The following is a 12258-nucleotide window of genomic DNA, read 5'->3' on the forward strand; positions in this document are numbered from 1 at the left end:
ACTCGTAAGAATAAACAGACATGACTGGGCGGTCTCGACGTCACTGCTGCGAGCGTGTGAGTGAGTACAGCGGCTCTTGGGCCCTCCTGCTCTGGGCCTGGTCTCTTGAAGTCCACAGAGCCGGCCTGTCTGCCGAGGGCAGCTCAGAACCGCGGTGGCCCTTCACAGGGCACTCGTGCCCCTAGATGAGACCTCTGCATTTATGTTGAAACACTGGAGTTCAGCAAGAGCAAGTGGCCGTCTGTTCCTTTGTCTCTAATAGCAAGTGTCAGCCCTCGGCGAGGGAGCCCAGCTTAGCGCTTTTCCTGCAGGCCTCAGGGAGGTTGGGCCCACTGGTCAGTTTGGCCGATTTCAACCTCTTCACCTTCACGGCAGCTTCAGGGTCATTAGGCATGAACTGAAGAGAATCAAGACTTCTGCTGAGTCTATTAGTCCCCAGTATTTTGGGATTTGAAGATCTCTTTTAATGTTAGAAAACGAATAGACTCCCATGGTAGGAATTTTAATTTTAATTCCTTTTGATGAAGAAGATTCTACTATGAATTCTGTTAATTTCTTGTCAACATTTTGAATAGGAAGAAATCTAACAGACTAAAATAATTTTGAAAACAGCAGCAGCTGTGTGTGTGGAGCCTCTTGCTTGGTGCACTACTTGCGGGTGGGAGCCAGGATGGATGTGTGCGGTTTGTTGTATCAGTATTTCTACTTTTGTGTATGTTTCAAAATATCCATGATAAAATGTTTTTTAAAAAAACAAAAACGACTTATCACTCTGAGACAAGTTGGCCTTGGGGTGGTTGGCCTGACTCGCTGCAAAAGGAGATGAGCAGTAGTGGCAGAGGCCCTGCTGTGCGCCTTCGAGTGCACGGGCTCCATCCCCGGCTCAGAGCAAGGCTGTCACGTCGGGAAGGCACGCAGAGGTGCAGTGAGCCCTGACTGATTCTGAAACAATCAGTCAGATACAAGGGCATTGGGAAAGAGAAAAGGGGACCCAAAAAGCCTTGCTGGTTCTTAGATTCCCCTAGAATGTCTCTGGAGAAATGTAAGTTACAGATTAGAATTATTTATTGTTTATCATCATTTTGCTGTTTCATCTGTACTTTTTGCTTTTCCCCCAACTTTCTTTTAAAGTCAGAGTTACTGAAGTATAATTTGCATACAGTAAAATGTACCCTTTTAAGTGTACGGTTAGGTGCTTTTTGACAAGTTTACACAGTCATGCAGCTACCAGCACATCAGGACACAGAACATTCCAGGCCCCCAAATTCCCTTTGCCTCTTTGTAGCCAGCCTCTCCTCCACCCCGAGGCCCTGGCAACTCTCATCTGCCTTCTGTCCCTGCAGTTTACCTTTTCCAGAACGTCATCTAATGAATCATACAGTGCAGAGTCCTTTGAGTGTGACTTCTTTCATGTGTATCTTGCGTTTGAAGTCATCTGTGTTGTCACATATATCATAATTTGCTTTTACTGCTGAGTAGTATTCCACTGTATGGATATACCACAGTTTGTTTATCCACTCACCAGTAGAAGGACGTTTAAATTGTTTCCATGTTTGGCAATTATGAATAAAGCCAACATGACCATTTGGGTACAGGTTTCTGCGAGGCATACGTTTGCACACTGTGGGTAAATGCCCAGGTGTAGGATTGCTGGGACAAATGGAAAGTATATGTTTACCTTCATAAGAAACTTCCAAACTATTTTCCAACGTGGCTGTTCCACCAGCAGTGTATACATGAGAGTTCCTGTTGCTTGGTACCCTACTGAGCACTGGGGGTTTTTTGGTCAGCGTTGTTTGTTCGTTTCTTAAGCCATTCTAACAGGGTGGTATGTCACTGTGGGTTTAATTTGTGTTTCACTCATTACTATTGATGTTGACTGTCTTCTCATGTGCTTATTTGCCATCATATATCTTCTTTGATTAAGTGTCTGTTCATATCTTTTGCCTGTTCTTAAATTGGATTGTTTATTTTCTTATTATTGAGTATTGAGTGTTCTTTACATATTCTGGGTAAAAGTTCTTTCTCAGATTTATCGTTTGTAAATATTTTCTGACGAGTCTGTTGCATGCTTGTCTTTTTCTTTTTCTTTTTTTTTGGTGAGGAAGATCAGCCATGAGCTAACGTCTATGCCAATCCTCCTCTTTTTGCTGAGGAAGATTGGCCCTGAACTGACATCCGTGCTGATCTTCCTCCACTTTATGTGGGGCGCTGCCACAGCATGGCCTGACAAGCAGTGCATCAGTGCGCGTCCGGGATCCGAACCTGGGCCACCAGCAGCAGAGCACGCACGTTTAACTGCTACGCCATGGGGCTGGCCCCTCTTTTTATTTTCTTAACAGTGTCTTTCAAAGAGAAGAAGTTTTAATATTTTAGAAGTCCAACTTATTAGTTTTTTTATTTATGGGTTATGCTTTTGGTGTCCTAGCTACTAAATCCTTGCATAATCCAAGGTCACAAAGATTTTCTCCTATGTTTTCTTCTAGAAGTTTTAGATTTTACATTTAGGTCTGTGATCCATTTTGAATTAACTTTTGTTTAAATGTGAGGTATGGGTTGAGGTTCATTATTTTGCATACGGATGTCCAATTGTTCCAGCACTGTATGTTGAGAAGACTCTTCTTTCTACATTGATGAATTGTCTTTGCATCTTTGTCAAAAATGAAGTGCCTTTATGGACTCTATTTTGTTCCACTAATCTGTGTCTGGCCTTTTGTCGGTACACACTGTCTTGTTACAGCTTTATAGTAAGTTCGAAGTCGGTTAGTGTGAGTCCTCCAACTTCAGTCTTCTTTTCTATTGTGTTTGCTATTATAGTTCCTTTACTTGTCCATATAAGTTTTAGAATCATCTTGTTGATTTCTACAAAAATCAACTTCTTGGAATTTTGATCGGGATTGTGTTGAATCTGTAGACCATTTGGGAAGAATTGATATCTTCATAATATTGTCTTCCATTCCATGAAAATGGTATATCTCTACATTTATTTAGGTCTTCTTTGATTTATTTCATCAGTATTTTATAATTTTCAGCATATAAATTCTGTGCATATTTTGTTAGATTTATAACTATTTTATATTTCAGTGCTGTTGTAATAGTATAGTTTTGTTAATTTAATCTCTACTAGTGTATAGAAATACAATTGATTTTTATATGTTGACCTTGTAGCCTGTGGCCTTGATTTCTGCAGATTCTTTGGAATTTTCTACAAAGAACATGTCTTCTTCTAATAGACAGTTCTACTCTTCCTTTCCAGTCTGAATGCCTTTTATTTCTTTTTCTTGCCTTATCGCATTTGTTAGAACCTCCAGTACAATGCTGAATACAAATAGGGAGAGTAGACGTCCTTGCTTTATTCCCAATCTAAGGGGAACACATTCGGTCTTTTATTATTAAAGATCCTGCTTTAAGTTCTTTTGGATATAAATAATTGCTTTTTAAATGTTGAATGAACCTTTCAGTACCAAGATAAACCCCACTTGGTCATGATTTATTATCCTTTTAATATATTGCTGGATTTGATTTGCTGATATTTTGTTGAGAGATTTTACATCTCTGCAGGAGGGATATTGGTCTATATCCATGTAATGTGTTTCACTGGTAATGCTGGTGCCTCATTAAGTGAGTTTGGGCATGTTCCCTCCTCTTCTAATTTCTGGAAGAGTTTGTAAAGAATTGGTATCATTTTTTCCTTACATCTTTGGTAGAATTTCTCAATGGAGCCATGTGGGCCTGGAGGTTTCTTTGTTGGAAAGTTTTTAACCATGAATTCGACTTCTTTAATAGACTAAGGACTATTTAGGTTATCTGTTTTTCTTGAGTAAGCTTTGGTAGTATATCTCTGGGTCAAAGGTCCTAAGACCACCTACATGCTTGGTAATTCACTAGAAGGACTTGCAGGACTCAGAGGCGATTGTACTCACGCATGCAACCCACGTGCAGATTTCCTGTGCTCTCCCAGAAGGGGCCACAAAGAAAACTCTCCCTCCTGCCGCAGTGAAATGCAGCAACACAAGTGCAAGGTTTCTGCCCAGGGAAGCCGGTTTGAGATTCAGAGTCCAAGGTTTTTATTGGAGGTAGGCACTCTCTGCCAGCCATAGCCACTAAAATTCCAGGCTCTCAAAAAGAAAGCAGGTGTTTAGTGAGTGCCTCAAGCAGTCAAAACAATCTTGTCACTTAGGGAATATCTCAAAAGCCAAGTTCCCTAACGTAAAATACTTCAGGTGATATGGGAAACAGTATGGTGAATCTTCAAAAAATTAAACAGGGAATTACCATATGATCCAGCAATTTCACTTCTGGGTATATACCCAAAAGAATTGAAAGCAGGATCTTGAAGAGATATTTGTACACCTTTGTTCATAGCAGCATTATTCACAATAGCTACAATGTGGAAGCAACCCAAGTGTCCATCGATGGATGCATAGATAAACAAAGTATAGTCTATCCATACAATGAAATATTATTTAGCCTTAAAAAGGAGGGAAGTACAAACACATACTACAACATGTATAAACTTTGATAATTTGCTAATTAAACTTCTACCTACTAGTTTTACCATCATTTGATGATTTTCTATCTCCATTAATTTTTCTATACTTGTTTTTTGGCCCTCTGTTGTAACAAAGAGCTTTTCCTATTCTTATGTTCATATGTATATCTCAGTTTGGACTCACGGGTTGCTACTTTATGTGATGGTCTATAATCCATTTCTGTCATTGGTTTTGGTGTTCAAATTGTTCTGACTTTGGCCAGTGGAGGTCCTGGTTGAGCTGCCTCCTGTGTCCTTGTGGTGTGTTTCCATCATTCCTGGAGCCTTTCCTTACTTCCTGTCACAGAAGGATGCTCTGGGCTCACTTTGAACTGTCCTCACCTCCAGCTCTGTGAACCCTTTTCAGATGAGTTCTTTTTATCTTTTATTTCTGGGGAATTTCTCTCCTTTATTTCTTTAAATTTTTCTTTCTCTCCATTTTTATTTCTCTCTAATTCTAGTGCTTCTATAATATCTTTCTTTCTTTTTTTTTTTTTGTGAGGAAGATCAGCCCTGAGCTAACCCAATCCTCCACTTTTTGCTGAGGAAGACTGGCCCTGGTCTAACATCTGTGCCCATCTTCCTCTACTTTATATGGGACACTGCCACAGCATGGCTTGACAAGCAGTGCCTCCGTGCGTGCCTGGGATCCGAACCCAGGCCGCCAGCAGCAGAGAGCATGCACTTAACCGCTGCGCCACAGGCCGGCCCTATAATATCTTTCTTTATTCTCCCTTAAAGTCTTCAGTCTGGGGCCGGCCCCGTGGCTTAGCAGTTAAGTGTGCATGCTCCGCTACCGGCGGCCCAGGTTTGGATCCTGGGCGTGCACCAACTCACCGCTTCTCCAGCCATGCTGAGGCTGCGTCCCACATACAGCAACTAGAAGGATGTGCAACCATGACAGACAACTATCTACTGGGGCTTTGGGGAAAAAAGAGGAGGAGGATGGGCAATAGATGTTAGCTCAGGGCTGATCTTCCTCACAAAAAAAAAAAAAGTCTTCAGTCTGTTCTTCCAAGTCAGTAATTTCTTCCTTAGCCATAGTCATTTCACTATTCATGTCCTTGACAAATTCCGTATTTCACCTGTTAAAAATTTTCACGTATTTTTTTCTTGTTCTTGGTTCATATTAATATTTTCTCACCTATAGTATGTTTTTTAGGTTAAGTTTATGTTCTTGGTCTGTGTGTCCTAATATTTCTGCTTCTGATGGACTTAGTATGTGGTCTCAGTGTTCAGTGTCAGATAGTTTGCAGTTTCTCTTTGGGTTCTTCATTAACCCACAGTTTCTTTTAGGATATTTAAATTTTCCTGGATGAATAACTTTTCATGGCTATTGTGGATTTGTAATTGTATTGCATTGTCTACACTGAATCTGGCCAGGTTCTTTTCTGCTTTTAAGTGTTTGTCGACATATTCTTTTTGGCCTAATAGATGGTCAGGCTTTCAAAGTTGTTCATGTGTGTTTGGTATAAAGTTCTACCTGTATTTTTAGAGCATGCTTTATTTATTTATTTATTTTTGGGGGGAAGATCAGCCCTGAGCTAACATCTGATGCCAATCTTCTTTTTTCTGAGGAAGCTTGGCCCTGAGCTAACATCCATGCCCATCCTCCTCTACTTTATATGGGATGCCGCCACAGCATGGCTCGACAAGCAGTGTGTCAGTGCGCACCTGGGATCCGAACCGGCGAACCCTGGGCTGCTGCAGTGGAGTGCGCGCACTTAACCGCTTGAGCCACAGGGCCAGCCCCTGAGCATGCTTTAAAAATTGTTATTCAAGGCCTAAATATCCCTATTTTTTCTACTTGACCTTTGATTTCTAAGTGAGAGATGTTAAAAGTCTCATATAATCATTGCAGTTTTGCCAGTTTCTCTTTGTTGGTCAGCGTTTGCTTTTTGGTGTTTCGAAGCATGAATGGAAGGCTCAGACAGGGCCTTTAGAAAACAGAAGTCGTTTCCTTGTATGGGAGCTTCCCAGGGAGCCAGGCTTTGGACCCTGTGTCACCAGCGAGGACACCCGGTGTCTCCAGAGGAACTGCAAGCCTACGCAGGCTGCTGAGGCTGCAGTCTGTTCTTGTAGAAAATGGCAGTTTTCTTGGGTGATTATCATTTCCACAAAGGCCCTCTCATTTCTGCGGATGTCAGTGTGGCCAAAGTCAAGGATGAAGTTATTTCTTGTAGAGTCAGTGGCCTACAGGAAATGCTCAAGGTTTCCTTTTTTTGGAGACTAGACTAAGCCAGGTGAGCCTGTTCCTGGGGCGATTTTAGTGTAGAGTGTGTTTCCTGCCTGTGGCAGGTGACAGGTGTCCCCTCGGTGGAGGCCGGGCAGGGTCTGTCCTGCTTCCATGCAGGCTGTGTTCTCATGCCCAGAGCCCGTGACCGTGGACACTGGGAACCTTGGAGCATGGGGAGCGATGCGGCTGCTCGCCCCACGTGTGCTCCTTCCTTTTCCCCGCCTCAGAGGCCGGGCCCCGGCAGCGAGGACCCCACGGCCGACAGCGTGCGGGCCGTCAGCGTCAGCACGCTCTACCTGGTCAGCACCACCGTGGACAGGATGAGCGCCGTGAGTGCAGGCCCACCCCGCCCACGCCCCCCGTGACTGCCGACCCGCGGGGACAGCGGTGGGGCGCTCTTGGGGCCACCTCCTCGCAGCGCTGGCCAGACTTCCCGAGCCTGGCAGTGCCTACGGTGGGAGCCCCTCAGGGCGCGCTCCCGGGCCCACACAGAGCACAGCGCTTGCCCCCAGGTCCTCTGGCCCTACCTGCTCGAGTTCCTCACCCCCTTGCGCTTCACCGGGGCGCTGACCCCGCTGTGTAAGAGCCTCGTGCACCTGGCCCAGAAGAGGCGGGAGGCTGGGGCTGATGCCCTCCTCATCCAGTACGATGACAGCAAGGGTACGTGGAGAGGCCCCATTGCCGACCCTGACCCAGCTCCATCCCCAACCCCGACCCTGATCCTGACCACCCCTAACCCCTAACCTTAATCCCAACCACGCCCCACCCCTAACCCCTGACCCTGATCCCAACCACGCCCCATCTCTAACCCCTGACCCTGATGCCGACCCACCCCATCCCTTGACCCTGATCCTGACCCCACCACATCCCCAACCCCTGACCCCTGACCTAGCTGCCCTCCCCGCCCCCAGCCCAGCCCAGGGCTGCAGGCGGGGTGACTGTGGGCAGCCCTCTGAGTATTTCCACCGTCTCTTTCCAGGGACCCTTCCTTCTCCCTACGCCATAACCACAAGGCTTCTGGTAAGCAGCACCTCAGCCCTTGGCTTTCACAGCTGCTGGCGCATCGCCTCCCTCTACTCAGGTGGCCGTCTGGCAGCCAGTGCACTCTGGGGGCATCAGGAGAGGGGTGGGCTCTCCCCTCCAGCCTGTTCCTGGGTCCAGTGCTCGCGCTGCCACAGCCGCAGAAAGGACGCTGCCTTGCAGTGGGGGCTGGTCAGGCGCTCTGGTGCGGTTTTGGGGAGCTGCATCTCAGGGGGGCTTCTTGCTTCCACTCCGGGCGAGTGGAGTTCCCACCTCTGCCTTCCTCAGGCCGTGTGTTCCAACCCCTACCTGGGGGACGGCCGCGGGGCAGCCTCACTGCGTCTCCTGAATGTCCTGCACCGTGACATCCACCCTTTGCTGCATCAGCGGTGGGCCACAACCATCCCCCTGCTGCTGGACTACCTAGATGGTGAGGCCCTGGGAGGTGGGCCCCGCCCCTCCACCCCTGACCCCACTTTTGCCAGTTGGCATCAGGGCTGGCCCGGTGGGGACTAGAGTTTTGTAAGTTGGAAGAAATGCCCTCCACTGTGGTTCAGGAACATGCCTGGACAGCAGGGCTGGAAAGGCGCTTCCTGCTGAGTGTCAGTTGGGAGCACCTGGCATGTGGGCACAGCCCTGGGCTTCCTTTGTGCTCTGGAGGATGGGGCGGGCCTGGTGGGAGGTCCTGGGCGGGACCTGGGAGGGTGCTCCAGCCCTCCACTCCTGCCTGTTGTCCACTCCTGCCTGTTGGGATGGGCCTGCCTGCCAGGCTGACTAGGTGACTGGTCATTTCAGAATATACTGAGGAAACCCTGTCACAGAAGGAATGGGAGGAAAAGCTGCTGATGGTGAGAAGGCAGCGGAGACTGAGGGTGTGGCCTGTCCTGGGCATGGAGACCTTTTCTGGGCTGGATGGGAGAGCCTGGGGCAGCAGATGCTAGGGGGGCTGCACCTTCCCAGGGTCGTGATGCCTTGATCTGGCAGTGTCCTGAGGGGGGACAGAGGGACAGGCAGGTGTCTCTGGGATGAGGACTGTCTGCTGCCCTCACAGATTGCCCACCCTCCTGTGACAGGGCCAATTACAGGGTTTTTGAGCTGCCCTGGCCACAAGAGCCTTCTCTCCTGTCCCCTGCCTGGCCCAGAGCCGTCTGCACCCCTAGCCTGTTGCATGGCTGACCACCCAGGGTTTGCTATGCCTGGGCCTGAAGGTCATCCACAGACTATTCTGTCTGAGTCATGGCACAAGATCACCCTGAGGTGACTGCACATGACACCCTGGGCCCCGGGACCCTCCCCAGCCCTGTGGGAGCCGAGCTCCCAGCCCTCACTGGTGTAGCTCCTGCCCGCAGTTCCTTCGGGACACCCTCACTGTTGTGCCTGACAACACGTGGATTTGCCAGCTGAGCCTGGAGATGTGCAAGCAGCTGTCCTGCTACAGCGAGGCGCCCCAGGAGAAGGTGTGTGGGCAGCCAGCCAGGGTTCTGGGTGTGGTGCTAGGCTCCGAGTGCCCAGGCCTGATTCTGTGTCACTTGCTGGCCAAGCCTGTCCCTAGTGGCCCTTGTGGCCCTGGCAGAGCCAGGAAGAGAAGGCGTGGGAGCCTCCTCAGAGTGGCTGATGGCTGGGCGACGCAGGAGCCCGCCGCCACCCCTGGCTCCTCAGAACTTACCCTGTCCTTGCAGTGGCTGGTGTCCTGGGTGTCCGACACCCCTCCCACGTCTGGTTGGCGGCGTGGACACTGCCGGGGGCAGCACCACGGTAGTGCTGGGCGCCTCCCCTCGGCAGTTGGGCACAGCCACATTCTTGGCTTCGTTGCAGAACTTCCTGTATAAATGCATAGGAACCACCCTGGGCGCCACCTCGAGGAAGGAGGTGGTGAGAGAGCGTCTGCAGGAACTGCTGGAGACGGCCCGCTACCAGGAGGAGGCTGAGCGTGAGGTGCTGTCACCTTCCCCATGGGAAGCCCTGATGCCAGCGGGCTGGCTGACAGTGGTCACCCTTTGTCCTCTTCAGGCATTCAGCCAGCACATGCATGTGTGTGTGTGTGCATACATGTGGTGTACACAAGTGCGCCTATGTGATGTGTGCGTGCATAGGTACGTGCATGTGTGTGCGCATATGTGCATACATGTGGTGTACAAAAGTGCACCTATGTGATGTGTGCGTGCATGTGTGTGCGCATATGTGCATACATGTGGTGTACACAAGTGCGCCTATGTGATGTGTGCGTGCATGTGTGTGTGCATATGTGCATACATGTGGTGTACACAGGTGTACCTGTGTGGTGTGTGCGCATGTATGCACATGCACCGATGGTATGCACGTGCAGCGTGTGAGTGCACCTGCGTGCCTCACCAGGGCCTTGCCCGTTGCTTTGGGATCTGTGCCATCTCCCACCTGGACGACACCCTGGCCCAGCTGGAGGACTTTGTAAGGTCGGATGTGTTCAGGAAATCCATCGGCATTTTCAACATTTTTAAGGTACAGAGGTCAGGCTGACACCCGAAGGGGGTGGTCTGGGGTGGGACTGGCCTGTGATTTGTCTCAGCCATGGCACCCTGCGTTTTGAGATCCTGGGGGTGGGGGGGGTCCTGGAGCTTCCTGGGCTCGGGGTGCCCTGCAGGCTGGGGGTGGGGCAGGAAGCTGGCACCCAATCTCCACTCCCTTGTGGGTGGGGCTGGTGCATGTGGTCACCCTCCCAGCTGGTGACAAGGCGAATGTGGCCCTCTACCAGCCAGGGCGATGAGAGGGGATCCTGGCAGCAAGGATGGGAACTACCTCCCTCCTGTCCCACTGGCGGTCTGTGCGTCAGCCCCCTAGTGGCTGGTGGAGGCTGCATTCTTGCAGAAGCCTGATTCAGGAGGGGTGGACCACTAGTGCGTGCTTCACCCCTCCCCTGTCCCTCAGTGTTCTGTTTCCCAGTGCCTGTCCCAGTTACAGAATCTCAGGGCTGTACCAGGCATGCAGGGCCAGCCCACCCTTGCTGTGCACGTAGGTGTGGACAAGCCCCAATGATAGAGGGGCTCCTGTGCAGCCACCTGAGTGAGGATAGGGACCGCAACTCTGGGCCCTTCTGTTGCCTTTCAGCTCCCCAGCTCTTCCTCCTGCTTGCCCCTCCCACCTTGGTCCCCTACTCGGTCCTTTCCTCTCTGCCACTTGGTCCCCCACAGGCCTGAGCCTGGTCAGCCTGTCCTGGCCTGTCCTGCTGTCCCTGGCAGAGGGACTCTCCCTGGGGTGGGGTGGCGCCACCCACTGGCCGGGCTCTGCCCTTCTTCCCGAGGGACTTGGGAGTTTGAGTGCAAGGCTTCCTGTTGAGGGGCTGTAATTAACTGTGTGATTGAAGTCCTGCGATTCTCTGGCCTCTCAGGATCGAAGTGAGAATGAGGTGGACAAAGTGAAGAGCGCGCTGATCCTCTGTTACGGGCATGTGGCGGCGCAGGCCCCCCGGGAGCTGGTGCTGGCCAAGGTTGAGTCGGACATCCTCCGGAACGTGTTCCAGTGCTTCCACACCAAGGTGGGCGCCCCGGGGCGCCGGGAGGGGCGCCGTGCAGGCGAGGGAGGAGCGCTGACGCCGGAGTCTCGCGTTTTAACTCCTCTCACTTTTTGTTGTTCAGGTTCTGGGCATAAAAGTAGAGACCAAGGTACAGTGTGTAGGAGTTGAGCGTCACTGCGCCTTCCTCTCTTCTCGGCTGGGCTGCGAGCTTCAGGGGTAGAAGCCAGGGTCGCGCTCACTGGGGTTTCTTGGTCCTGGTCCAGGGGAGAGCATTCTGGAACATCACTCCAGGGCCTGTCCCTACTTACCTTGGAGCAGCCCCTCCCTTTGGGGCCAGAATGGGGGTCCAGGAGCTCCTGCTCTGGCCCAGAACCTGGACGGTGGGTGGGAAGAAGGGAGACTTCTGCCACCTCTGAGCAGTTGGGTGGCAGGCTCGCAGGCTGGGGACAGGAGCCTCGGTGGCAGCCCCTCTGCCCCGGCTCTGCTCCCTGATGCTCATGGGGGCTGAACCTCTCAGTGAGCGCCTGGGCGAGGGCTGAGTTCTGAAGCCAGTGACAGTGGCCGGGCCCTCTGCCTCACTAACATGTTTCCCTTCCTTTTTGAATCTCTGGTACTAACCTGGAAGCCCCTCTCTGGGAGCAGTCGAGCCCTCCCCAGAGCCTTCCGAAGCTCCTGGGGTAGGCTGGGGGGCTGTTCTGAGAGTTGTCTCTTTTCCCAAGCCCATTGGAGTAGGGGGGCTGGCCCTCTGTGTCCCCAGGACAGCTCCCCTCATCCCCTTCCCTGACCCCCCAGAGGCCCGTCTGCCTGCAGTCGTCTGCCCATGGCCCTGACCCAAGAACTCCTGGCCTGGGACAGGCAGAGAGCTGAGTGCCCTAGGGGTTCCTTCACAGACCCCTCTTGGGCCATGTGGCTTTCACGACAGCTGGTGGAGGACTGGCTGAGAGCCCCTTAAGAATAGAGAGGAGTGTGTTTCTGGCTGCA

At 50.8% G+C, this 12258-nt stretch overlaps 1 protein-coding gene across 8 annotated transcripts in view; it reads left to right on the forward strand.

The window, feature by feature from the left end:
- The window catches only part of MROH1 (maestro heat like repeat family member 1), a 93700-nt gene that overhangs the window by 49818 nt on the left and 31624 nt on the right, over nucleotides 1-12258 (forward strand). For 7 of the 8 annotated variants that reach the window (XM_058565156.1, XM_058565160.1, XM_058565155.1 and 4 more), the window contains 10 exons: nucleotides 6995-7096; nucleotides 7280-7427; nucleotides 7747-7787; nucleotides 8076-8217; nucleotides 8583-8635; nucleotides 9137-9244; nucleotides 9603-9722; nucleotides 10143-10265; nucleotides 11152-11298; nucleotides 11399-11425. In XM_058565156.1, the coding sequence (XP_058421139.1) occupies nucleotides 6995-7096; nucleotides 7280-7427; nucleotides 7747-7787; nucleotides 8076-8217; nucleotides 8583-8635; nucleotides 9137-9244; nucleotides 9603-9722; nucleotides 10143-10265; nucleotides 11152-11298; nucleotides 11399-11425 (1011 nt within the window). The remainder of the gene's footprint in view (nucleotides 1-6994; nucleotides 7097-7279; nucleotides 7428-7746; nucleotides 7788-8075; nucleotides 8218-8582; nucleotides 8636-9136; nucleotides 9245-9602; nucleotides 9723-10142; nucleotides 10266-11151; nucleotides 11299-11398; nucleotides 11426-12258) is intronic. The other variant, XM_058565157.1, reaches the window with a different exon arrangement.

The sequence above is a fragment of the Diceros bicornis genome, chromosome 21, assembly GCF_020826845.1.
Source record: "Diceros bicornis minor isolate mBicDic1 chromosome 21, mDicBic1.mat.cur, whole genome shotgun sequence".
Taxonomy (NCBI): Eukaryota; Metazoa; Chordata; class Mammalia; order Perissodactyla; family Rhinocerotidae; genus Diceros; species Diceros bicornis.